General features: G+C 38.6%; 3 protein-coding genes across 3 annotated transcripts in view; 2 read left to right on the top strand and 1 right to left on the bottom strand.

Annotated features, from left to right (window-relative positions):
• The window catches only part of LOC138045869 (calcium and integrin-binding family member 2-like), a 20,285-nt gene extending 4,499 nt beyond the window's left edge, over positions 1 to 15,786 (bottom strand). The window contains exons 1-6 of the mRNA XM_068892500.1: positions 15,690 to 15,786; positions 15,516 to 15,550; positions 13,873 to 13,972; positions 10,398 to 10,502; positions 10,213 to 10,255; positions 8,501 to 8,610 (exon numbers count right to left, since the gene is read on the bottom strand). Coding sequence (XP_068748601.1) covers positions 8,501 to 8,610; positions 10,213 to 10,255; positions 10,398 to 10,502; positions 13,873 to 13,972; positions 15,516 to 15,550; positions 15,690 to 15,740 — 444 coding nt within the window. The 5' untranslated portion in view covers positions 15,741 to 15,786. The remainder of the gene's footprint in view (positions 1 to 8,500; positions 8,611 to 10,212; positions 10,256 to 10,397; positions 10,503 to 13,872; positions 13,973 to 15,515; positions 15,551 to 15,689) is intronic.
• Positions 3,517 to 7,018, top strand: LOC138045867 (cationic amino acid transporter 4-like). Its single transcript, XM_068892498.1, has 2 exons — positions 3,517 to 5,335; positions 6,691 to 7,018. Exons 1-2 carry the CDS (start codon positions 3,643 to 3,645, stop codon positions 6,822 to 6,824), a joined length of 1,827 nt encoding a protein of 608 aa, XP_068748599.1. The 5' UTR covers positions 3,517 to 3,642; the 3' UTR covers positions 6,825 to 7,018.
• A 37-nt stretch (positions 15,787 to 15,823) lies between the features above and the next one.
• LOC138045866 (coiled-coil domain-containing protein 178-like) overlaps positions 15,824 to 27,500 on the top strand; it is a 36,440-nt gene continuing 24,763 nt past the window's right edge. Inside the window, exons 1-5 of the mRNA XM_068892496.1 lie at positions 15,824 to 16,368; positions 19,781 to 19,993; positions 22,187 to 22,380; positions 24,415 to 24,661; positions 25,624 to 25,722. Of these exons, the coding sequence (XP_068748597.1) occupies positions 15,942 to 16,368; positions 19,781 to 19,993; positions 22,187 to 22,380; positions 24,415 to 24,661; positions 25,624 to 25,722 (1,180 nt within the window). The 5' untranslated portion in view covers positions 15,824 to 15,941. The remainder of the gene's footprint in view (positions 16,369 to 19,780; positions 19,994 to 22,186; positions 22,381 to 24,414; positions 24,662 to 25,623; positions 25,723 to 27,500) is intronic.

Below are 27,500 nucleotides of genomic sequence, written 5' to 3'. Positions count from 1 at the left end.
GCTTTCTTAGCAACCATTGTCTTTCTGTAGTTAAGTGCCACCCCCCTTAAAAGCAGCTTTCACAGTAGCGTACACATATATAATACATAAAAATGTAAAGGGGTTATAAGGATATCTACCCTAATATTAATAAAGAATCATATGGTGGAGATGCTTTTATGTTGTCAACACGAAAAAGGGCTAAGAGAAGACAAATCGTTGAAAAGTAAGAGTTTGAAGGGCCCATGGTCAACAAAGCGGACCGAATTCACAAACAACGCAAATATTGGAAGTTATACAACAGGCCATTGTGTAAGAAGCTTGGCGTCGGTCAAAAACCAAGCTTAAGCACGCTAGAAATTTTCCACATCAGTGCGGAATCGAGTCTGGAAAAGTATCGTAAAAATTTGAACCCCAAATATCATCTAAACACGTCTCTAAATCAGAATACGATAAAAACGATTCTACCGCGGCCGAATCTTGTATTTAAAATCAACACATTTCAACATATTTCGTCATCGTTATTCGCTAATCGTTTTAAAGTGATTAAATGTCTATCGCCGCCTTGGAAATAGGTGCTCAGACTCAAAATACTATTTATTAGCACTATTTGAAATGGGTACTTCAAACATGACGGTCTTTCAGTAATTTAAAAACTTTCACAGGCTTCCGACTATTCAAATAATTTGATAAAGAATTGCTGAAGTAACCACCTAATATTGAACACTTGAGTTAGCTCAAGCGAGGATCAGCATTCCGCAAGTGAAATAAAATGGAATTTAGCTCACTAACAAGAGGAAAATCATCAACTTGTGGAAACTGCAAAACGGTTTCAAATTAAGTCTCGAGTCTTACATGTAAAGCAGTGCTCCAAAGAAAAGAAACCACTCGATCTTTCTTGTTCACACACTAAAAAGCATGGATGCGTGAAATTCGCTCGAATGCTACTTTCACGTAATTTCTTGTTGAATAAGCACGCCTGTAAAACGTTCAGATGAAAAATTTTTGAGCAAAGCACTTAAAAAGGCCGTAATTTTTTACCAATGAAACTGAGTAAGGCAAAAAAAAATTTAAAACTCTCTTTGGGCATGATAATCTGCTGTAAGCACTAGAGGACTTGTCGAAAAGAAACTTGAAAAAGAGTGAATAGACTTTGCCACGGTTTCAAACGCTGTCTTGGCATTACAGCGTTTGTGTGAGAATCCGTTGTGCACTAAACAGATCTTTCACGGTTTCTGACGCCATATTGGTTGGGGGGCAAACACAACTTTTCAGCCGTGTTTAAAGTGAATGTATGGGAATTTTGCCGACTTCGAACCATAAAAAAATTCTTTAAGGTCTGACGATTGTAGATAGCGAGAATACCTCTCAAAAAGCACTTCTATTGACATTATTTTCGTGAAGTATGACCATCAGAATCAAGCCATGACGACCGTGAAGGAAATTTCTAATTTCATATAAACCCTTGCAAACAAACTTATGGAAATTCCCGAGAAATTTGAAGCCGACATGAGGAGATTTTTAATATCCAACTTTCAGACGTTGTGCCTCGTGCAATGATTTAATTTTCCGTTGAGTGAATGATATTAATAAAATGACTAAGAATATTTTAAAACTTTTGAGATCTGCCTTTCTGCAGCGGAGTCAACGAGGTTTGAGTTCGGCCAAAGCACTAGTCCAGACATTTTCTGTAATTTAAGGCGCGTTTGCCCCCCAACCAAGATGGCCTCAGAAACCGTGAAAAAGTCTATTCGAGGAGCGCCCACTTCTTGGCGTTTACGCATGTTTCCCGGGAATTTTGTCATTCCGTGGGAAGAAAATTTACCTTCGAATGTGTACAGACAATTAGAAAAAGCCATAGAACATTCGATTGCGAACGTGCTATTCAAATGCTTGTTGACCTTCAATGTTGGAGCCAAATGCGATATTCAAATCTATCAACGCATTTGTAAACATATTATAGTGCTGTCTTCCATGGAACGCAAAGAGGCGTAAATTTTCGCTTCAATGCGTGCACGCAATATATTCTGGCAAAACTGTAGGGATTCAGAAAGTTTCTGCATATTTCGAGGGCTCTAAAACCACCTTGACATGACAAGGTGGGGCGTAAAAAGCCGACAGCACCCTTAAACTATAGACATTTACGACTAAAATATCAGACATTAAACTATCCACTAGATAATGGCGATTTATAACATATTCCATATAGCCACGTTATGTCAGTGCATACTGTATTCTAAACGAGGCCCTTAACTGAAGCGTAATGAACAAGGGTTCCGTATGTTTGGGTTTGTAGTTTGTTGGCTATAAACAGAGAAGAAAGAAAGCAGAAATTCTATGGAGCCTACTAAACTATTAAACACTGATGGTGTCTTCTGAAAACTGAATTACAGAGTCTAAGAAAAATGCGAACACAAAAAGATCTTGTTATTGCTGAATAAGGTTCACAAACAATTTAAAGGAGGGGGGGGGGGGAGTGGGGGCAGAGGTTTCTAAGCTTGACACTGAGAATGAAATACCAATATAACAGTACTTTTGGACGTTCTAAACAAATCAAAAGAGTATCTTGGAGTTGTGATAAAACTTTGCTATTTTGCTGGGAATGCTTGTGGTGCTAGGGGAAGGGACAGGATATTAGAGGGATCGTGAGGGAGAGTCTGTGGATAAAATCCTTGTATGTTATCATTCAAATACTGAGCAGCAGCCATCTGTGATTTGAATTTGGGCAATTCCAAGCCATTGACAAAACAGTTATTAACAAGTACACTAGGATTCTGCACGTTCTATCACAAATGAAGGCAATTTTATATTCTAAAAATGATTAAAACAAAAGCTTTAAGCATCGACATGAAGATTTCCACGCGGCTATTTTTTAAATGTTTTCAGAAATTGCTTTTCACACATATTGTTAAAGTTCCAGGAGAACGTCATGACAAAAAATAAGGATGATCGTTTAATATTGGAGGTGCATGTCGGCAAATACCGACGCTAAATATAGTGTTGCATTAAAAACCATTAAATTAGAAAAAAATCGAAGGAGCTGTTTTTTTTAGTCGGGCGCTAAAAACTTACAACCGAACAAAAGAGAAAACGTGATTTGCGTAATAAACTATGACAAAAACGGCGCGAAAGTGGATTGTTTTCCGAGTTATCTATTGCCTTAACTCGGTTTTCCACGGATCAAAGACCACAAAAACTCGAATATTATCAGTGCAATTAGTAAGTTTGGAGTTTACGCGTCAGTGAAAACACTTAAACCAGAAACTTCTTATTATCTACAAAACGACGCGTAGGATATTTCCACTTGACAGGGCAAGGTGTTCCTTAAGAAAAAGCGATAACATTCAATATGATTTCCTGCATAAGTTTAGGGCAGACAGAGTCGCACAGTTTACCACGCATCTCGGATTTTTAACAATCACAACTGCATCGAAGAAACTTTCTCAAAGCAGAGAAACAGTTTACGGTTGACAGCCGACTGTTTATGGCCGAGTGACCATCAAACCCGAAACCTTAAATAGCTGGATCTAAAGTACAAAACGCCAAAGGGACTCCAAAGGGTGGGTTGTTTACGCTTTGATACTGCTAATGCGGCTCCCGCGAATGGATGTGCAAGGCGACTTGAACGGTGCATCGGACTGTTCTTCTATGTAACTAATCGAAATGTTTGGCTACAAACTGATCGCAGGCCTGACCAGAAAAAGGACAGTCGATTTTGTTTTGTCAGACAGCCCTTTCAAGAGATGCATGAATGTGTTTGATCTGACTGCGCTCGGGCTCGCCTCTCTGTTAGATGCAGGTCTGTACGTTGTCATCGGGCAGACTGCGCACTCTGTTGCCGGTCCTGCCATCATTATGTCGTTCTTGGTGGCAGCCATTTCGTCTCTCTTGGCTGGCTTATCCTACGCCGAGTTTGCAGCCAGAGTAAATCGCGGTGGTTCTGGTTACATTTACACTTATGTAGCCATGGGCGAGATCTTTGCATTTCTAGTGGGCTGGTGTATGATAACGGAATTCATCCTTAGCTCTGCATCGCTAGCAGTAGCTTGTAGTCAGTACATCAACTTTCTCTTCAACGGATCCGTGTACTCCTTCTTCGAGGAAGAATTTGGAGCTTGGAACTTGCCAATCTTGGGTCCATTTCCGGATTTATTGGCCTTCGGACTGGTTTTAATCGCAACTGCAATTATATGCTTGGGTGTCAAACAATCCAAACGAATCCTGGATACTACAGTGTTCTGCAATTTATTAGTAATTACATTTATAATTTTCGTGGGATCATTCTACGCAGATGCTAGCAACTGGTCAACCATTGACAAATTTGCACCTTATGGATGGACTGGCATACTTGCAGCCACGCCTAGCTGCTTTTATTGCTTCATAGGCTTTGATGTCATACCCAGTGCAAGTGAAGAAGCCATTAAACCAGCTGTGTCAGTACCGCTGGCCATTCTCCTGTCCTTGGTAATCAGCCTGTTCGCCTACATCGCAGTTATCATTGTCTTGACCATGATGGTTCCTTATTACAAGCTCAAAGATCTCGCGCCCCTCGCTGAAGCTTTCAGCACACGCGCGTTTGGCGCCTCGAAGTACATCGTCTCGGCCGGCGCGTTATTCTCGATGTTCAGTAGCCTGATTTCCTCTAGCTTTGCTACGCCCCGTCTCATCTACTCTGTTGCCTACGATGGCTTGATATTCGGTTGCTTTACTGATGTAAACAAGGAGAAGAAGATACCGTTGCGCGCCGTGGCGGTGAGCGGTTCTTTGAGTGCGCTTCTAGCCCTTTTTTTCAATATGCAGCAGCTTGTAGAGATGGTATCCATAACAACAATTTCGACTTATACCATGGTATCTTTATCGGTAATTCTATCACGATATCAAACATCCCCGAACTCGCAAACCAATGAAGACCAGATCACAGTGCAAACACAATCGTGGCTTCGTGCTTTGTTTACAAAGAGAAAGAGCGACAAAAAAGAGACCTACACTGGTAAGCCACAAGATGACGTCACAACAGCTTGTCACGCAAGCGCTACAGAATGCACCAACACCATTGCCAATGTCACGCTAGTCATAATGATGCTCTCAATGTTCGCGCTGTGTGTTTCACTTAAGACCTGGGTAATAGACGCAGACAATATAGGTCCAACGACGATTTTCTTTATAGTGTTGTACGCCTTAATCTCGGTCGCATGTTTGGTCGTTCTTGGATTGCAGCCTCAGAGCTCTGCTACCTTCTCCTTTATGATTCCAGCTGTTCCTCTTCTTCCCGCACTCAGCATATTCATAAACCTGGTCCTTTTAACATTACTTAATTCACTCACTTATGTGCGATTTGCAAGTTGGATGGCAGTAGGTAAGTTTCCTTTCCATTTTGTTCCACACTACCAAGCTGTACACGGTAGCTTTTATAGGGTCAACACGCCTTTAGCGCCTTAAATTCCCCGTCTTTCCAAGTCATTTGCATAGACCTCACATCACTGCTCGGGTACATCTAGGGGGACACTTTGGAAAGTCTACTCAAGGAAACGGCTATCTCATTGATTTGCTATATTGGACTATCCTGACCACCTCTTTCGCTCTGTATTATGGGGCTCTCTCACGTGCCCGCATCTGCTCGCATGACGATTCAGAACAGAGATGTTATTATTTCTGCGCTTGAATACGGGTATCGAGCGAGAATCTCTCTAAGTCTCTCGAGAAAGCGCACGGCCAACCGCAATTTTCCCTCATTTTACTTTACCAAACCTTTCCCCCAGCCATCTCTAAAGCTAAAATTCACTCGCAAAAAAATATCTCTGAACAAGAACTATGCAATATGATGCAAGCGTTAAAACGCCTTTCTTGTCTACAATGGCTTGGAATACCTGAAGTATGCAAAAGTCCCCCCCCCCCCCAAAAAAAAAAAATCGATATGGAAAAAGTGACGTGAAAACGCTTTGAAAATAATATTTTGTGTAAATTCTAAGTTAAGAATTTTTCAAGCTGAGTTGAACAAAGAGAAGTAAAATCGCTAGTGTGATTGCTTAGTGTACACACACTCAATTGGAAAATTACTTGTAGCTCCGGTTTTTTTTAGTCAGGTGTTGTTAAGTTCCTACCAAGTGTTATTTTGGAAAAACAGAGATTAAAATTGAACCGCTTGCTGAACAGCTCAGAACTTAAATTCCTAATCTAATTAAAATGATAACGACATGCATTGTAGGAGAAAGCAAATGAGAATTACTCATTCCATCAACAGCCAGGAAATAACTTTTACTTCCTTATCATTTAGCTTAAGGAGAAAATGTTAATGATATACACAGTAAAGTGAAAGAAAGCGCCGTAAATAGGTTATTTTTAGAAAAGCAAACTAAAGAAGCGAGAATCTTAATCTACACCGAAAACTAAATTGAATTGTCGCAATAATGTGTCGAGCCTCGTATGCTTTCCAGAATACACTTTCTTGGTTCCAGTGGCTGGCTCATTTCACAGATCTTCCCTATATATCTAATATAGGCTATTTCCGATTTCATGTCTGCCTCCTCTTCAAAGCGAGTCTTAGTGCAACGCTTTGGTTATGAAGATTAGTTTTCGTTCATATGTAAAGTAGAACTAAATACCATCACAAATACTTTGCACTTAGACTCGCTTTGAAGAGGAGGCAGGCATGAGCTCGGAAATGGCCTATTTCACTGGCTTTTACTTATTTAATCCTTCCTTTTTTTGTAGGAATGGTAGTGTATTTTCTCTATGGATATCATAACAGCATAGAAGGCAAGAGATCAAAGAGCATTGACTTGGAGTTTGAACCACTGCCCGGTATACCAGTGATTGAAAAAAGTACTAACCTACCAACAAAGTGACTAAAGCGGCCTTCAGCCACAGCTAAAATCTCTCGAAAAGTTATCGTCTACTTTGAATTACACAGCCTCTTGTTACTTAGTTTTTGTTACTCTACATGGAATGAGAGAAAAAAGACTTTGCAAATTTCGCGAGAAGAATTTACTGCGCCTTTGTTACTACAGAGGTTGCCCATTAAAAAGTATATATAGAGAAAGGAGTTGTTTTTGTGTCACAAGTTCTAGGCAAAAAGGGACCGTTACCCGGTACAGAATTATTCTTTGAAGATAGGAGTAGCCAGTAGATAGCTAGTTTTCGATAGATAGGTGACAAAGAACGTAAACGAATTGTGGGGTATCTTTTGTCCACACAAATGCGTTTTCGTCTGAGAACGCATGCTTCCTTTACCCGTTTCCGCGTTCCATCCACTCTCATACGCTCGAAAAGTGAAGGTTTTTAAAACCATAGCCTAATGGCTTTGGTGTGGACCAGCGAAAACGAATGTTTTCGAAAACCCTTTCGTTGCTAAGAAACCGATTGTAGCATTTTACCGTACTCAGTTACGCATGCGCAAGAAGGAGAAAGTAAGGTCGAGCAAAGCCTGACGATGAAAACGGATGCTAAATGTTATCAGTGGGGTGGTCTAGTGTGGTCCGTCAAAAATGCCGGGAAACGTATTAGTGTGGACGGGGCCTACAACGCGCTTCCCACGAAAACATGGCTGCTCGCAATTCAATGCAGCGGAAATTCTAATTAGGGAGCTAATATTTAGTTGGATGCAACAATTACGATCTGTTTTACTTCTTCTCATAAAGAAACAGGTAACAAAACAGAAACCATTACACTACTATGAAAAGTTTTGTTCGTTTCACTGAAAGCTACAGCTGTATAAAAAAAGGAAGATAACTATGACAAATGTATTACGTCTATTTGGCCACTCAGACTAGAGAAATATTTTAAGAGGAACTATTATGGTTGACTATGAACTGCAGGGGTGTGACTTCCATGTAAAAAAAAGGGAGGGATGCTCGTCGTCTCGCTTAGGGTTGTAAATTTCGGATTTTGGTCTCACTTAGGGTGTTCTGGGTAAAATGCCATCATATGTTGCCGTGAAGGTCTCCTTTAGGGTTGCGCGCGAAGAAATATGAAAGTGTATATTTACTTTAGGGGTCAAAAAAAAAGCCTGGGCCAGATTGGCCTCCTTTAGGGGGTTAATTTAAAATTTCCGACGAGCATCCCTCCCCTTTTTATATGGGAGTCCCCCCTCTCCCCCCCCCCCCCCCCCACCCCAGCAACAACCCTTTTCCTTAATTTAAGCGGCTTGCCATGGTGGAATTGGCCGCTGTGATCGCAGCGCGAAATCATACACGAGAGACGGCTTCCGTGATAAGAGGCCCTATAGATAATAGGTGACAGTAGACAACAACAGTTTTTGCGTTTTGAGTGTGAAACTTCCTGAAGTTTTATTTGACTCAGAAACGGCACCAGTTCGTGATCAATTGAAACTGAATTCGGCCAGAGCCGAAATAGAGTCCAGAGGATTGGCTTCCTGCTGCCTCTGTCATACAAGAGGATTGGTTGGAAAGGCCCCTATTGAGTCTGACTTCGAAAGAAAATCAATCAGAATGCAAGACTATCCCACAAGGCAGAAATAAAGATACAATTTATGGACTCAGTGCTCATGGGCTCTTAAAATTACCTTTTGAATCAAAGCATTGACGTTCTCATCAGACAGTCTTTGCTCACCACACAGTCTCTGGATTACTCGCTTCAAATCATTTTCACAGATGTAGTCATCTTCATTGAAATCTGTGGGAGAAAAGGCTCTTAAACGAAGCGTTTTTATGGAGGGATGAGGATCCTACTCTTAAGAAAATCAGATGATCAATGGAGGCGAAATTTTAGTAATGATTTCCATGTACACATTATCGCAAGAATCAATACCAAGCTGATCTGAGTACAAAAAATGGACTACAGACTAGGTATAAAACATGGACTGAATCCAACGGGTTGGGTTTAAAACGGCCACAAAGGAGTGAAATGCATTCCTTTGATGTGTTCTGGCCATTTTTGAAAAAACGATTCTAAACCTGGTCTGCAGGATTCTGTCCATGCTTGATACCTGAGTAAGTAGTAAGTGGTCAGTAGTCTGTTGTCCATATTTTTTAATGACTGATGCCAGGCCATCCATATTGATACTACAGTAAGAATTTTCTGGGTTGAAGTGGATTTAAGACCAGTGCTCCCTCTAACTGCTACCATCTTTCTAATGTACAGTACATGTTGTATGCAAAAAACATTACTAGCCCCTTGCATAAAAGTTTAAAGTACACAGTCAATGTAGGTTCAGTTCCTTCCTCTGGGAAAGTAAACATTTCTAATGTTTGTGTCAAAATCTCAATATGATACTCTGGTGCTTTGAGAAATATGTCCATTGTTTTATAAAACTGTTGAAAACCCTGCTGATTTGTTCTCTCCCCGCTTCAATATCAACTGCCCCGTTTGCAAATGGTCCCCTCTACATGGGCCCTGGAAACATTGAATTCTCTGTACAACTACATGTATACTTAACAGTGGGGGCAGCTGTAGTGTCAACTATTATTAGTTATTATTATATTCTTACTACCGGTAATAAAATGCAGCCATCTAGCTTAATACCGCAGAGGAAAGACCACAACACTGAAAACTCCACGCCCAACTCTTTGCAAATAGTGAGTTCAGGGCTCTTTTACATCCCACAAAGTACTGTTTCGAACATCGAAGGGACATTAGATGGGGCATATGGAATAAGGTGTGTACCTGATTTGTAAATATGCTTTGATGTAGAATATTAATGTTAGTTTAATTCTTAAATTATACACATAAGATTTAAATTTTTAAATACATATAATACATAAGATTTGTAAATATGTTTTGCTGTGGAACAGGTTAGTTTAATAATTCTTAATTACACGACCCCAGAAGCTTTACGTAGCTTTAAAAATTATTGTGTTTAAATAAAGATTATGTATGTATGTATGGTTTTATAATCGTCCTTATCCGAGAAGACTAGTGAGTAACCATTTGTATGTACAAAGGTAGCAATTTCTCCTCAGTTATTGAAAGAGCCTTGAGCAGTGTTGGTTTGGGTGCAGTTTTGATCCTGCAACCTCGCAGACAGTAGCCTGATGATCAACCAACTGAGCCAACCACAGATGGAGGCTGTTTTCACTGCCTTAGTTTATGTTTTGTTTCAGATACATGTACTATCAAAAGTAAAGAAACTGCTTTATTTAGCAGTGATGTTTTCTCAAGCTTGGCAGCTTGATCCAGAGATCAGGTCTTGAAAGTGCCATCATGAAAATACATGTATGCTTTAATCTGTGATTTAATGCACTGGGTATTATAGTATATTGGATTACCAACACCTACCGTAGATTCTGAAAGCATATTCCACTTTCACACTTTTAGGAGCCTGGTTGAAAAGAAAGTAATCAGGACTGTAACTAAGATTTGAAAGTCTTTATAGGTTCCAGGAGCTTGAAAAAAATTGAACAAAAAAAGACAAAAAACAAAAACAATATCCAAAAGTTAATAAAAATTCAGAATAAACTCACATTTTCGCTGAATACAGACATCATGTCCAAGAAATCTTCAAATGTGAGTTCTCCATCTTTGGAGGATGAAAACACTTTGCATATTCTGTCTTTAAATGGATTTACCTTCAAAGAGAAAAGACCTCTCTTCAGTCAACCACAAACAGGATTAATCAATACAGCAGTTGTAACTACTTTAACTGAACTTGTTACTTACAAATAATATTTTATGTAATATGGAATGGTACATGTATGTCCCCAATGACAATGAAGAAAGAATGAGAACCAGCAAATGGCTAGAGGTATTACATATAAACAAATTGGCAACTAGACAATGTGTTTGAACTTCAGCACTGGCCACTTGGACAATGCAGTGAAATACATGTACATGTACATTTTTGTAGAGTTATAGTTACTGGAAGGAGTTTCAAGGAACAGATTATTAAGGCAAAACAAGCGTTGCTCAATGCTCGCAAACAGCAAGCCGCCATTGTGACAGCAAAATTAATGTGCAAAAGGCAACAGTGGCCAGTCAGTGACCAATTTAAATGCAATTTTCTTAAGTTAACTTTGCTTCTAAAAAATGCACCTATCATTAGCTTTCCCAGGGATCAACCAATGGGGACACCCCTGGGGAGCCCCCGGGAACATGCGAGGAAAGGTACATTAATTTTTAGAAAAAAATTTGGGCGCACGGGGTGGGACATTAGTTTAGTTTGGAAACGAACGAATCATACCCCAGGAATGCACCCCGAGGATTTGGTCGACATTGGTCAGAGGTTCTTTGCTTTGAAAATCCAGGATGAAGAGCTGGCCACCATTCAGGGTTCGTACGCTTTTTTCAACTAAAAATTCAAGGACTTTTCCAAGTACTTTCAAGGACACATTTCCATTTTTCAAGGACTCCACGCACTGCAAAATCAAGCGATAAGCAACTGTTCATATAGCTAGTGTGCGCCGACTCTCCCATGCTCGAAATGTCAACATCCTTCATGCACACAATGCATCGTGCCTTGTGTTTGTCACCCTTGACTTCACGTAACCACTCTTTGTACAGTGGTTTCTGAAGCCACAAGTCGCTGAAAACACGCTTTCCCATTGTTGTAAATCTTTTATTCGTGAAACAATAGCCGAACAAACAACACCCACGCAAAAAACAGGAAGCACTCGAGGCACATGGCTTTTCGCGGAAAGAGCGAAGACTACAAAACATTTCATTGGCTCTTAGAATTACAGACATTGAACCAATCAGAGCAATGAATATAACAAAGAACAGGAAAATGTACTCGGCGCTTGATGGACGTTCGGAGAGTTGTAATGATGGTTTTATTATTTTTTTTTTTTACTATTATGTGTCGCTACTGTTCTGCCAGTAGCATATATTTTCATATTAGGCACTCTAGGATGGATGAAATTAGCTACAAGTTTCAAGGACTTTCCAGCACTGACTGCAATTTTCAAGGACTTTTAAGGCCTTGAATTTTTATTTTCAAATTCAAGGACTTTCAAGTACTTTCAAGGTGCGTGCGAACCCTGACCATTTGTATTCCATTTTCTTGAATCTGGCAGCTGCACGGTTTTAACCGTGAAACTTAAAAGTTTCATCATGATACCGTTGTACAAAGGATGGGATGTTTTACGAAGGAAAAGAAAGTCTGTTATTGCCAACAGTTTTGATGAATTCGTTGTGAAAGGTGAATATCAAGGAACCTTTTTGGATGTTGGATATTTTTATGAATTCCTAGTTTAATATTTGCACTCCCTTTTAGCCACTCGCCAATGTGAATTTGTTTGCAGTTGTTCATGTGGTGATATGGTATGTTCATATGGTGACTTTCAGCCTGCTTTCCGAGATGAAAAATTTGAAAAAGTGGTGACCCGACCATTCAGGCGTGAAATCTAATGAACAAACCTGGCCAGGATTTCTCAATTTTGTTTGTTTAAAAACCTCAAATTTCTTTAGATTTTACGTAACTATCAAATAAGACTATTCCAAGCTTCATTATCGAAGAAAAGAGAACTAAAAGCTCGGTAATGTCCATTCTATCACGAAAATGTGTTGTATTATTTTCCTCCCGGTAACCGGGATGAAGTGTTCATATGGCAAAATTTCCAGCCCGCTTACCGAGATCCCGGTTGGAAAAACCGAGATCTCAGTATAAACCGAGTCAGCCCGCCCTCTCATATGAACACATCAAAGTTTTTAAAAAGGATTTAGAGGTAAGGCAAGATCTGGGAAACCGGACCAGCCCGGTCAACCGGGCTCATATGAAGAGGTCCTCATACCTCTTACAGCTTGGTTTTGCAGCTTTACCAATTGTGATACTGGAGCTTCGTAATTATTACCCCACAGAATGCAGCCATAGTTTAAATAGGGGTAGACAAGTACGTAGTAGATACTTATCAAAGACTGCGTTGTTACATGTACTTTCAGTTTTGCGATGATATTTACACTTTTGCTGATTTTACTACTAATATGGTCAATGTGATCATGCCAAGACAAAAAGCAATCAATAACTAATCCTAAGTAATTTATGTTGTATGACTGCTCAAGATATTGGTCGGCAATTTTTAGAGGAGGGTGTAAGTTAGAAGTAACTTCTTGTCTTGGTTGGAAAACTAGGTATTTTGTTTTACTTAAATTCAGAGTTAATCTGTTTGAACAAAGCCATTCATAAATTGCTGGCAATTCAGAATTTTATTAACTGTATAAAAAAATCTAGGTCCTTGCCAGCCACAGTCAGCGAAGTATCATCGGCAAATAGTCTTATGGAAAAGTAGTTAGTTGCATTAATAATATCATTTATATAAACTAGAAAAAGAACCGGACCTAAGATCGACCTTTGGGGTACTCCTGAGTTTATTTCTAGGGAGTCAGATTCAACAGCATTAACAAACAATTTTGCTTCCTTTTGTTTAGGTAAGATCTAACCACTTGTTTTCAATGTCTCGTAATTGCCATAAACGTCAAGTTTTGATAATAGGATATAATGGTTGACCGTATCGAATGCTCTACTTAGGTCTAGAAATATGGAAATTGCATAATTTTCTTTGTCAAGGGCTTTTGTTATCTCATCTATACGGTCTACCAAGCAGTTAACCGTGGTCATGCCAGATCTAAAGCCATATTGATTTGGTACCAAAATATCTTCATAGGTGAGATAAAATGAAGTAGGGCATTAGAGGAAAATACAACTTCAAGGCATTTGAAAAAAATCACCAAGGACAAGGCTGCTGCCTAAGAAAATTTTCCGGAAGCAATACCGGCTTCCAACATGAAACGTTAGTAGCCCAAGTCACTTTTTTCAATAGCCCAGAATTAACAAGAAAGCAAGGGTAAATCAAGTAAGGCACCCCTTTGGCCTACTTGTTTCGAAATTTGGTCGTCTGCACTCACAAATAAGGTGCCCCAGGCGACTGGGCAACCGTTAGGCAGCAACCTTGAAGGAAAATGAAAATTCAAACATAATCATGTCAAATAAATAGAATTACATACCCTTAACTCTGGTAAGGTCATAATTTTTCTTGAAGGCAACTTTGCATTTTTGTTGATTCTTACAGCATCAGGATCAAGTTGTGAAAACCTCTTATGGCAACTAAGGGAAAATAAGTACAGTGACAGTCATGAATGCAGAGGAGTTTCGCTGCATTGGCCTGTTTTCCTTGAAGGTTCAAACTACTAAATTACATCACAGCACTTCAGTGATGACTATGAAACTCTGTTTAACATTAAAAAAATCCAACAGCAAACCACGTTCTTTGATTTGATGAACAGTGTAAAATCTGGTGGTTTCTGATGAGTAGAAAAACATAAATTTCAATCCTTGCCTTGTTTTGTGGGAAAAAAAAAAAAGATGGGGAAATAAAATCAATGCTGACCAGTCAGGAGGTCTGAATTGGGCAAAAAATAGTATTACCTTGGGCTAATACTCAAGAGGGAGGGCACAGATTAACATCCAATGATTGCGGACTGACTTAATTGTTACTTTTTTCGCATCTGCCTTAAACACAAGACGTCTCGCTTAATAATACGTCTGCTTCAAATTAGTGTTAGTGCAATTTCCACTAAATATACAATTAAGCAACACTTTTCTAACAAGTCACGGGCTGAGTACATAGTTGGAATGCTCTTCAAAGGGTAATTGTGAAGAAGAGCTCCCCAAAAACCTGTCGGCCGACTGTCGGTCAACTGTCGGCCGACAGTCGGCCGACTGTTGCCCAACTGTCAGCCGACAGTTTGTGTTATGTTTGAGGCCAAAGTGTTGGCCGACTGTCGGCCAACAGTCGGCCGACAGTCGGTGACCTGTTGGCAACCTGTCGGTAACGTGTCGGTAACCTGTCGGCGGGACAAACTAAAATAATCGTAAGCATTTACTTGTCTATTGCTTCAAAACTACGCGAAAAGAGCTAAAGGCAGTTCATAACGATACCTTGAGCAGCACTTATGCTACTAATATGGCTTTTGTCCACTGTTTTAGCGTTGGCTAGCGATACTTGCCCACATTGTAAACATCATTCATACATACATGACATACGATAAGAGGCCGCGTTGCATTGTAGGGCGATTTGAAGGAAAGTGTTTGTCTCCTCTACTAACTATTGTATTGATACGTAGCTTATGGTTTTCCGAGTTTTTAGCAGAGTTTTCGATTAAATTATCTTCCAATGCGATTCTTAGATTGTCTGGTGTGTTGTAAATTACGCAAGTGATATATCCTATACGCATCTGATAACAACCGATAACAGTTGATCGGTAAGTAGGTGAAGTCTGTCGAGTCATACATCACCATTACGGAATGTCACGTTAACTGCTCGTTTTTACCACAATTTTTCTTTTTTCTTAACCGATGTTGGTTAGCTGTCGGTAGACTGTCGGTAAGCTGTCGGTCAACTGTCGGCCGACAGGATTTTTGGGGAGCTCTTCTTCACAATTACCCTTCAAAGTACTTAAAGCACAACAATGTATAAGTATATATTAGATATTAGGCATGTGTAAATGCCTTGTGGTTTATCAGCACAAGTAAAGCAATTGAAATCTAAAAAACAATGCCTTTCTTGAGACAAACTAAAAAGGCTAGTGTTAAGTCTAAACCTGACCAGACACAAAAGGAAAATAAATGACTGGGAAAATAGACTCACTGCAAAATTTCCTTTTGAGTGAAGTACGTGAGTTCCTATCAAAGTCGTAAACATAGAGAAACTGCTGGTTAATAATACTGACGTCAAAGCGCTGTAAAATGCTACAAATACTAGTTAATTGGTCAAAAACATAGAATAAGAATGTCCAAAATAGCTAAATAATCGTAATTTTACCTGATAATCTTTCAATTCTTCTTCCGTAAATTGGGAATGTTGTCCCCCCATGACCGCCACGAAGAATACAGCAAATATAACATGACGTCAAATTTGCCTCAGCCTTGGAGCGAGGTTAGTTTTTACTGTCGCCCAGCAACGAAAGTCAAGTTCAACCAAAAATGGCGGATGTGAATTTTGCATTTCCCTCGCAGTTGTTTTTCTGGCATTTGGACTCCACTTTGTGGATGGAGACAGAAACGTGAAGTAGTAATGCCGACAGTGGATAAATTGGAGAAGTATGATTTGCAAAGACAAAATACTGATGCTCGGGATGAGATAAGTGAAAATGTCGGCAAAACTCCAGCGATAGCAAAACAATCGCCTTCAGTAGAGCGTTCTGCTTTCAGCGATACAGATCTTAAAGGACGATTAGCTGCAACCGGGGAAGAAAGTGCTGCAAACAATGGTGTTTTATCTCGTTATTCAGACAGCAATATTGAGCTTGCCAAATTGACCGTTCCGTTAGGCGATGACTCAAGATCAGAAGCCAGTGGGGAATCTGGGTTGGCCATTTTACTTTCCTCGTGTGACCGAAGTCTAATCTCACAAGATAGTGTAAGAGATGTTGTTCCGGCTGTATCCAACGAAGTGGTAGAACCTGATCACAATAACATCAAATCCGACCAGGGAAAGAAAGGTAGTGTAATTATGTTACTAGTGGTTCAATTATGTTCGGGTAGACTTTCATATACCGGACAAAAATTGCGGAGGACAAAAGAACCATTAGGGCCGTCTATACGAGAGAAAATAAGCAGCGGCTTACTCTGGACGCGGCTTACAAAAGACGCGAACACCCCGTATATATGGTACAAAATCTACGTTCACGGCTTTCTCAAGCCGTGGCTTTATAATCCTGGCCTGGGAGCGGCGGGTCTAATCTGCAGGTCGCGGGTTGTAGGTCATTGTTTCACCAATGAAGCGTGAATAGCGTGAAGGTTTATTGAACGGAAATGCTCAAAGTTCCTAGTGGTACAGCCTTGCAATTAAAACGACGGACCAAAGGTCGTGGAGTTGAGAGGTAGATCACAACGTCGTAAGGACGATGAAAGTCGGTTCGAACTGAAAGGCGATAAAAGCAAAACAGAAACTAATTTTAGCTAACTACCTATAAAGGTAACCAAAGGTATGTACATGTAGAAGGCTAAGGTAAACGTTAATAATTTCAAGTAGCACATCAATGAAATACAACAAGAAATGAGAGCAAACGAGCTGATCAACAATCTATAGAATACGATGACAGAAACTTGACAATGATCACATCAGTGTAGATTGATCAATAAATCCATGCTGAGTACTAACGATTAAAAAACTGATTGAAAACTAGATACCAAAGCAAATATATTAATAGACTAAGGCAAGCAAAAACTTAAACTTAAACCGAAACTAAATACTGGAAAAAACTAAAATCAAGAAAATAGTAAAACTTAACTTTGGTTTGCACACGCACCAATGCTAGTCTTGACTAAAAGCTCTATAGAGAACTTGACGATGAGCACGAGTGTAGATACAACTAAAATCCAGGTGGATGAAGGAGTTGACCGTACAAAGTCTACACTAGAACTGAACTACTGTGGAAAACACTAAAACTTATGACTAGCAAAACGTGCCTGCGACAACTGAGAAAACATTACACATTTCCTATGCGGGTGTTAGGGGAAGGAATTTGCAACCATTACAGCGGTGACTAAATGTTATCTATGAAGGTGATAATCCGTAAAGAAATACCGAAACACGTACTAGCAATAATGTAAAAAAATAACGGAGAAAACATCACGTTTCAAACCAACAGGCCTTGCTAGTTAGGTATTGTTATGTTTGCTTTACTCTTTTTTTTATGGGACATTAATTTTTTGGGTATACTAGTACAGTTCAAATTGATTTTCTTTCAATGTCTAATATTCATTATCATAATCTGAAACAAAGGAAAAGTCAAAATTGAACAGGTTTAAAGTGGTACTACGACCAAAAAGACAATTTTTTTTTTCCTTTGGATTTCATAACTATGTTAACTAAACACTAACTGACCCAAGTTTTAAGTTCTGATTGTAAAAAGACGCCTGTTCATTTTAACTGGAATTTTCTTATTTCTTGGTCCGCCATTATGAACTTTAAAATCTTGAGAGAGCTGGGTGGTGGAGAAAATGACGTCAAAGACTCACTAGTTTATGAATGCAATGCATGTGTACATGGCTGAATTAATATGCAGCACGGGAGTTTGGGCTTTCAGACTTTTAAACCTGTGTTTTGCATATAGATAAATTGTGTTTACATGCTGAAATTTTAAGCTAGTGAGTAAATGACATAATTTTCTCTAGCTCCTACCCTCTGAGGTCCAATCCAAAACTTACACTCAAAATGAACATCCTTTGAATAAAACTCAAAGCTCAGAGTCTTGCCAGTTAGGTGTTTAGCGAACAGGCTTTCAAAATCTGAAGACAAAAAGGAAATGATTTTTTGATCATACAGTAGTACCACTTTTAAAAAGCACTCTGAACCAGGAAAAAGTTCAACCACAACATATAAAAATTAACATACATGTACAACCTTGTCTTCAATATTAACCATATGCATGGGGGTCCAGGGTTTTATTCTAACCTTGGGTTTCTTTTCCAAAGCGCAGAGCCAACGGCGAGTTTATTAAATGTTGTCGTCGTTTTTTTTTTTTTTTTTGGTTACAGGTATTTTAATTAAATACATGTACCTAGTTTTACTGCTTCATTATCAACTTTATAAATAAATGAAAATTACCTGTAAGGTTTTTGTCACGAAGACTTTGTACATGTACATGTATATGGCCTTATAACTGTTAATGGCTTTATAGAATGCCACGACTACCTTCTTATGTGCGGTACATGCAATTAATATGTGAATTGCCTGGATCAAACTTGATGATCTGAATGCATCAGTCAATGGATTACGTTTATATAAAGAATGATGATAGCTAAATGCACTGAAAATACAGGAACTGTAATTGTGCAACATACTCAAGTAAACTGTAAAAAACATTCAAGTTGGTAAAAATTAGCTGCTTAATAACACAAGCTACATGTACACGTTGGGGGACTGCCTTCAGTAATGGCAGTGTCATTGGTATAAAAAATGGATATTGCAAACTACCAACTGAGTTTTTGCTTGGTACTGTAACTAAAACTACATTGTACAGTTTGAGTCAAAAAAGGTCAGCCAAATGGAAAAATCACTGCTTCTTTTTGTTCTATTTAGCTGATGTCAGTATTATATTAAAGCTTCAGCGATACAGTAAATTTATGCATTATTAATATTATTTAGTTTGAGTTCAGCACAAGGATACAAATGTATTATTTTATCTACTAGTAAATAGATATTGCAAACTACCAAGGCTTTTGCTTGGTAGTCTGTAACTTAAAACACCACGCCAATATTTTGGAGGGTACTAAGGTGTCGTAAAGGTAGCAAGGTAGGAGACAGCACTCTCCTCAGCAGCAAGGAGGTCACCATGGCAACCGAGCCACAGTCCACCTCCCAGGCACCCGTCAACACATCACTGAGAGAAACCAGTGTGTGGAGCATATATCCCTACCCCAAAATATGGGAGGGAGGGAGTGTAAAGAAGCAAGCAAGCAAAAAAGCAACTCAAGCCAAAGCACGTGGCAATTAATGCCCCTGCAAACCTCCCTGGAACCCCCCCCCCCAAGTATCCCAGGCAACACCGCTGCATTGGCCTGGTTTTAACTTTGCCTAAATTACATTTAGCCTCATTAAAACTACAGTTTGAGTCAAAAAAGGTCAGCCAAATGGGAAAACCACTGCTTCGTTTTGTTGTATTTAGCTGATGTCAGTATTATATGAAAGCTTCAGCAATACAGTAAATTTATGCATTATTATTTTAGTTTGAGTTCAGCACAAGGACACAAATGCATGAATTTATCTACTAGTAGGATAATTGTTTTGTGAGAAAGCCAATTGAAAGAAAAAGTGAAAATGGAGATTTCACGGTACAATTTGTGTTGTTGGTTTTTAACCATACATTGATCAATACCATTAATTTTAGGTCACTTTGTCTTTTCCAGATTTATTTCTCTCCCTTCCAGAAGGATGGCCACAGTTTAAAAATAAAACATGGCGTCGAAGAAGCTGTGAACTTGTCAAAAGCACATCATCATGTGTAAGAAAGGCAGTGTCACATTTGCATCAATTGCAAGATCTGGTAGATTTGTTTTACAAGGTGGAAAATGTTGACGAAGATGAAAGATTTAGCAAGCAGAGATCTTGTGGAAGATCAGGTACTCGTTGACAAATTATTTAATTAAATACACGTAATAATTTTTATACTGACAGGGCCTCAATTGGTACCGGTAATGCATTAAACCTCTCCTCACTTACCAAGTCAAAGTACTTGACAAATTTATGTTAACAGCCCATTTAGCAGATTTTGGCTCACCTGCCGGAGCAATGTAGATCTTCCAAGGCGTTCATTCAAATTGTGGCTGAATTTTAATTACATGAAACACCCACTCCAGGCATTTTAACCTTTAGATTTGCATTGTGGATTATTAGGTTACTGTCTTTACATGTAAAGCTGCCTGCTTCTTTATATATAGTTGAGCAAAACATCAAGGTCTTATTATTTTTTTACTTTCATTGGTTTATATAATACAGAACACAGGACAATACTATTTACTTTTGGAATGAAGCTTTTAATAAGGCCTAGAAAAAGTTTAAACACTAGCTTGCCATGTAAGCAAACCTCATGATCCACTAATGCCTCAGCTTATTAGTCATAAAAATTATAAATGATAACAATAAAAAATCAGAAAAGCACTGTATTAATAATTAATGTACAATGTAAAGGTCAGTACCTCAGGCCTTCTGATAGGGTGCGATTTAAAAAAGCAAATTATGCGATTTTTCAGGGCAGATTGTGCGATTAGAAAGGCCAATTATGCGATAAATAATGTAAATTATGCGATTTTTTTCTCAGCAATTTTAAGCTTGTTTTATAAGGTTTCAGGTTAAGAAAAACACTTTTTTGCTGCCCTAAAGACATTTTGAACACAAAGGAACAGTAATTATGTATCTCGATCGACATTAGTTGGGATAAATAAAAAAAAATGAGGTCTTCTGCACTACCGGAAGTTGAAAGTTGAAAGTTGAAAGGACACAGCTAACATGCCAAATGAATGATCAAGGTGCTTGTCAACCACGAACTTCCGAAGATGGTCAATCACAGTAGGGCCATACCCCCATTTACACGAGAGAAAATAAGCCACGGCTTTCTCTGGCCGCGGCTTGCAGAAGACTCGAATGTTCACCCCGTATAAATGGTACAAAATCTACGTTCACGTCTTTTTCACCTAGGAATATATATTCGTATAAATAGTTCCTTTTGCGTATTTTATACACTGTGGCCAGAGTAAGCCGCGGCTTATTTTCTCTCGTACAAAAGGCCCTAATATTGCACGACGAGAAAAAACATCAGTCCATCGTCCACGTGGAGCGTACCTGTGAGGTACTTTCTTGCTCGATCGTGAGCTGTCAGATTGGGCGGAAGGTGGGAACTTCCTTCTTCGTCGAAGAAAAAGCGTGCGTTTTCACAACAAACTTATCTATGAGTAAGTTTTTATCAGTTTTCAACGAAAGAAACTCCATTTTGCCGAAAAAATTTACAACTTCGCTTATTTTTCACAAAAGAGAAGGCATATGTGTCATTTCAGTGGTGTGTATATAATGGCGTGTTTGTGTTACACCAATGGAAGGAGACTCGTACCAGGTCCCCGACATGAAAAATAAGGCCTTGAACTTCGAATGTTTACGAAAAGGTCTTTTAGCCTTTTTCTAAGATAAATCACCTTAAAAATGGCGTATTTATGCAGGAATTTCTAAGAAACGTATTGATTTATGTTTCATTTTATGAATTTTGTGCGTCCTTTTGTGAATAATGCGATTTTTCGTGAATTGTGCGATCGGATGCGATTTGAGGTCGATTGTGCGAAATCGCACCATCGCGTAATATCAGAAGGCCTGGTACCTACATGTATAATAATTAACCAATTGAAATTATTATAATAGAATTCAAAAGATGTATAGAGACAAAAAATATGTGTTTTTTTGTCTCTAGACATCTGTTGAATTCTATTTTATTTCAATTGATTGAGTCATGGGTGCTTGCCCATTGAAGGGGCACTGACGAATGGTAAAATCCGAGACTTGCCGAGACACCGAGACCCTGTTTGTGAATCAGAGACTGAGACTAAAACATGAAAGACATCACACCGATTGACACTTTGAGACAGCCAGAGATTTTGAGATAGGATGAAAAGTTTGCGATTGCCAAGATTTTGGAGGTACCATTCACCACCCCTCATTGAACAATTGGTCTAAGGAATTTGTTTATGATGAGCGTGAAATTTACTTGTCCCAGAAAACCAGTTAAGTCTATAATCATGATTTACAAGTAAGTTTTGTGCACCTTTTAGACTTGGAGGTGAAAGGCATAGAAGAAGTGTCCAGTCTAGCTGAGGAGTCAATGCACTTTGCATCAGCTAGTAGCCATGGTAGGCGGATTCATTGGCTACTCAGTTCAGCATCTCTTGGCAATGTTGACGAGGATACTGAGCTGTCAATTGCAGAACCCAGGCTGGAGTCCTCTGCGAGTGGAGCAACATTGGAAGTGAGCAAACAGCTGATTGATAAAATTAATCATTGAACCATTTTTTCACCATCAGATGGTCTCAATGAACTGCCAGTTTAGGCATACAATTCATATAATTTGTTTTATGTACTTTAATAATAATACACACTCAGGTAATTAATTATTATAAATTATGATAACAATATTCTGTCATTATCAGAAGCATGACTTCATTTTGTCTCAAGGTTTCATAAAATAATGCTCACAGCTATTATTATAAATGGTTTTAATAGTCCTTTTATTATACCAGTTGCCCAAATTAGGCTACAAGTTGACTTAAAGCACGGCAGGTACAAAACACAGGCCACCTGCCACAGGTCATTGTTTTACCAAATGAATACAGAAAGTATCCTAAACATTCATAAAAGCTCACCGTAGGCCTAATTAGGCCTAACAAAAGTTTTTGGGCCTAAAGTTAGCTTTTATGAATGTTTAGAATACTTTCTGTATTGGTAAAATAATGACCTGTGCCCTGTGACCTGTGTTTTGTACCTGCCACTTAAAGCAGGTCAAATGATATTCTTGACTACTTTTGAAAAATATTGTGGGAGAAAAAACTGGACAAAAATGCTCAATCTTCAAACAGGGTACTGAGAACTATGTGTAAAACCATAGTATTATAATATTACAGTATTATTGCATTCAACCCACAATCACACATGGTTCTTACACTGAATTGAACAAAAAGCATCATTGGCAAGGTTTAGCTTTACATGTATGAGCAGATAATAATATTATTTACTGCAAAGTTTCATAGTCTGATATGGACAGATATGTCTGGGATTGACCCTTAGGTAATTAATGCACACAGATTTCAATAAGCGTCACAAAGTGTCCCCTTGCTCTTCTTGTCAACTTCAACATCTTTTGTGTCTCGAAATACAGACAACTAATGTCACAAAGTATCCCCAAATGCTGTTCTTTAAGTAAAGATAAACTTAACAAATTGAAAGTGTTTCAGTGTTGTCTGGACTCTTTAAGCTTTATTAGTATACATCAGACTCACTATGAAAAATCTGATTGGTCGAGAGCATTCAATCAATTCACAATAGCTTGTGAACTTGACATGATAAATGTAATATGTGCTGCAGATATTACATTTATCATGTCAAGTTCAACGTCTGCCTGGTTACTAAGCCCCTTGGAGTGTTCTCCTCAGAAACAAAATGGCTGAACGCTTCGCTTCTGTTTCTGAGGATGAATAAAATTTTATACAGACCTCAGTTTTGATAATTCATGATATCATGCTCAACCTCATCCAATAATAATTATTGTTTAATCTTAACAATGATATTTGTCATCACAGTGGTCAAAATGTTGAGTGAGTCAACAAGAAATTTTGACCACTGTGATGACGAATGTCATTGTTGATAAGAGTACAGACAACACTGAACCACTTTCGATTTGTTTTTACCACTGTTCAACGCCAAAGAAAGTTTTTATTTCAGAGCGTGACCAAAATCATGACACAAAGAAAGAGAAAGGGTTGTCTATAACTTTCTTGCCATGTGATTGGTTTATTTCCCAGAATGGGCGTTCCTGATTGGCTATTACCTTGTGTGTCAAATTGACGCGAGCATGATGTGAGTAGCGTTGTCTAGACTCTTATCGACAACGGAAAATTAGCCAATCAGATTGCGAGATTACAAGCAATTGTGATAAAAGGCTGCATTTACCTTAAGCTAAAAATAATGCTAACCTTTTTTCAGTACCCTAATCCCTTATTGTTGGAAATAGGTAGCAAACGCTTGTATACAATGTACAACTGTAGACTTAATAAAGGGACGCACTTCATGTTGGGTGTTAAAAGTGGGCTTGCAGCTGTGCCGCAGGGTGAGACATTTTCTCTGGGCACTTTGGAAATCCACCTCTCGTCAACAGTTAATTTCATCTTCCTTGATTTTAATGCAATCTCTTCAATTAGTGATTAACCTTAGAATACACAAAAGTGATTACTGGTATTACTGATTATTGATACTGATTTTTAATATCATGGTCATACCATGTTTTCAGGTTCGGGGAAGAAGTGCTGGAACTATTATTAGCAAAGTATCCACTGCAAAGACAATGAAAACTTCGCCTACCAAAGGGTATGATATAATTGAGGAGGTCATAACCTTACTGGGTCGAATGGAAAGTGACAGACTCTCTACACAAGAAGCTTTGGCAAAAGAGCAGCAAAGAGTGCAGTCTCTGCGAGATGAGATTGATTCCAAGGCATACAAGAGAATGCACGACCTGCCATTGGCAGTGCAAAGAGGTTTGGATTTTTTTTTTTTGACTTATGGAATTTTGGATTCAAAAGCTATTTCAATGACGGGATGTCAATTCAGCGTTTGAATCAGTTTACAATCATGGTCCTTTAGTCTGTTTTGTGTGTAATTTGATATGCTTAAAACATTGATTGGTATGCAAAGGAAGAGTGAAGTGATGCTTGCACTTATCTGGACAATTTAAGCAATAATTGTCTTTTATAGACACCTGAAAATTCAGGTGGCTTTATAAGGCCGGGGTTGCACTTGTCAAAGTTTTGTTTACCTACTTTTGATGAGCATAAAATTTGCAATTTCATTTTTTTCCTGTTCCAATTTTTAGCGAGGTCACATTGGAAGCAGTAGTAGTTTGGCCATCTGTGCTCGATGTTGTGCTGGAGTTTGACATCGGAGAGTCTGTCTGCCGTTGATAGCTCTGCTGTATCACAAAAGCTTTGGCTTTGATTCATTTGACTCTGGATGGTATCCCCTAATCATAAAATTTTATGGAAATTGCAACTCAGAACTGGCTGAATAGTGTTACAATGATCTTTATGAGTCAATATGACAAGAAGATTGACAGATTAATTACTAAAACAATAACTTTGTTTGCTTTTCTAAAATTTAGGCTCACTGTTCTGTGGCTTTTTGGCGAATGCACTAAATTTTGGCAAACACAAGATTTTGGCAGAAACGGGTTCGCATTTATTTGTCGTTTAATTCATGAAAAAAACGGCACTTACATGTAAATAAACACTTTTTCGCCCAATGTGACCCAGGCCTATTAAAGAGACAATTGCTTATAAAATTATGGAGATAAGTGCGAGATCAATCCGTTCTCTGATCTAATTAAGCCGCACTTCAAATACAAAGTTCTGTACTAAGTTGCTCAGTCAGTGTATTTTAAACCTTGCATGACTGTATACTTTTCAATCATTTCTTTTTTTAAAATATCCTTTGGAACCAACAGAGCATGAGGCCTGTGCAATAGATATCAATGAGCTAAGATGGCACTGTGCTTACCAAGGCAGAACTGAAGCCAGAATTAAAGAAAGAGTCCATAATGCAGGTAATTTACAAAATAATGCCCGGAAGCCTTTCGATTCGCATGTACATTCTCAAGCTTAAACTCAATTTGTATAGGATTTGACTGATATCTTCTTTTGTTCATATTGATTTTAAACAGTCATGTACATGTACATTTTTCTTTTGTGTATTAATTAATAATTACTAGAGATTACTCCACAATAAATTATTTATTGCGGCTGTTGTACAGGACTACACTGTAGAAAATAATAATGTACATGTAGTTGGAAATCAATGTAATGACTTATTATAACTTGAAAATTAGGACTGTCTCAGTCGGCAGCTTTGTGCACAGTGCACTGTCAATATTAAGTGAGACTTCCATCAGCAATCATTTTCTACTCAAAAATGGTACTGTACATGTAGCAGTAAATTTTGTTAATTTTGTGGTATAAATTGCCTTGAAGGCTTCCATGCTGTTGTTTCAGACTTATAAGCTTTTGTGGCATTAAATTCAATCAAGTTGTGGTCTGACCTGCGTTAGATTTGATACCCCATAATAGTGTAGACTGCTGCAATCCATGTAGTTGACTTGCCTCTTTCCACCACTACCCAAGCAGCTGCCAATTCTTCCCTTAGCTCTTTAAGCCTGCTTGTTTGACAGAAACAGGCAACTTGACGAACTCTGACTCCTATTGTGTTTATACACATTTCCTGGGATATCAGTCAATCATCATCTTGTCTTTGTCTTTCAACAGTGCTGTGTGATTGGTTGACGGCCTTTCTGAAGTTGACATAATGTAATAAGAGCTTCCTGTTATTTTGATTGATAACAAATGACCTCTCTATGTATCTGTATGTTCTTTTAATTTCTTGCTGTAAGTTTTTCTATGACCTTTTCACTTAATACCATTAATTATATCAACACCTCAATTAAACTCTTTTGGCAGCCACTGGAAAGGAACAAAAAACTGTCATCCTGTGACAGATCTGAAGGCTGTCTCTCTCTCAACAAGATCAACAACTTTAATCAGTTTTCTCAATCCACTGCTAGGGCCAAGTCGCCCTAGAGGGCATTTTTTGGACTTGTTCGAGAGAAATCCAAATTGAAATCAGCCAGTGACAAGAACTTTGTCCGGAACATTGCAGTCAAACTTGAGAACAAAATGTCAACAATATTGAGAACATGATCACTTTGGATACTTTGCTACATGTTACCGGTCAAATGATGTCCAAAGAAAAACACCCTTGCTATTGTTTTACTGCATTTGTCGCAGTTTGGCCTGCCTCAGAGGTACTTGACAGCATCTTTGAAGTTTGTCTGTCTACGACCAAATTTTGTCCTTTGGTGAACAATTATCAGGTCACACTTGATTTTTTTTCTGGTGATGACAGATTTTTGACAAAAATAAACAGTTTTGCATTCTAGTGTGACTTGGCCCATACACTGAGGTTGTGTCAATTTGATTGTGGGCATTGTACAGGTCTTGTACAGTGTACGTGTTCCCAGCCTTCCAACTTGGGATATGTTCAGTTTTGTAGTGTCTTTCTTACTTTCTTTATTTTCTGCATTTGACTTTTGTTGATTGAGTCACATGTATACAGTTATATAGCTTGTGGATTTTCTTTCCTTTTGTCTGCTGCTCATTAAATCAAACTGTTCCTGTTGAATCAGTATTATGCTACCCGATTAAAAGGTAACTTCTATGGCTGTAGTAATAATATAAACTACTGCTGAATGTACTTCTCATGGTCGTTGGTTTCATTGAAATTTGAAGCCCTAGGAAGCTGGTTTGAGTCTAGTTTTAAATCGACTTTCTC

Source organism: Montipora capricornis, chromosome 4 (assembly GCF_036669925.1).
Source record: "Montipora capricornis isolate CH-2021 chromosome 4, ASM3666992v2, whole genome shotgun sequence".
Taxonomy (NCBI): Eukaryota; Metazoa; Cnidaria; class Anthozoa; order Scleractinia; family Acroporidae; genus Montipora; species Montipora capricornis.
The sequence above is the reverse complement of the archived record's forward strand: the minus strand, read 5'-3'. Positions and strand labels throughout refer to the sequence as shown.

Coding starts and splice junctions, on each gene's coding strand:
- LOC138045867 (XM_068892498.1), top strand. CDS start 3,643: ATGTTTGGCTACAAACTGATCGCAGGCCTGACCAGAAAAAGGACAGTC. Junction 5,336..6,690: donor TGCAAGTTGGATGGCAGTAG/GTAAGTTTCCTT, acceptor CTTTTTTTGTAG/GAATGGTAGTGTATTTTCTC.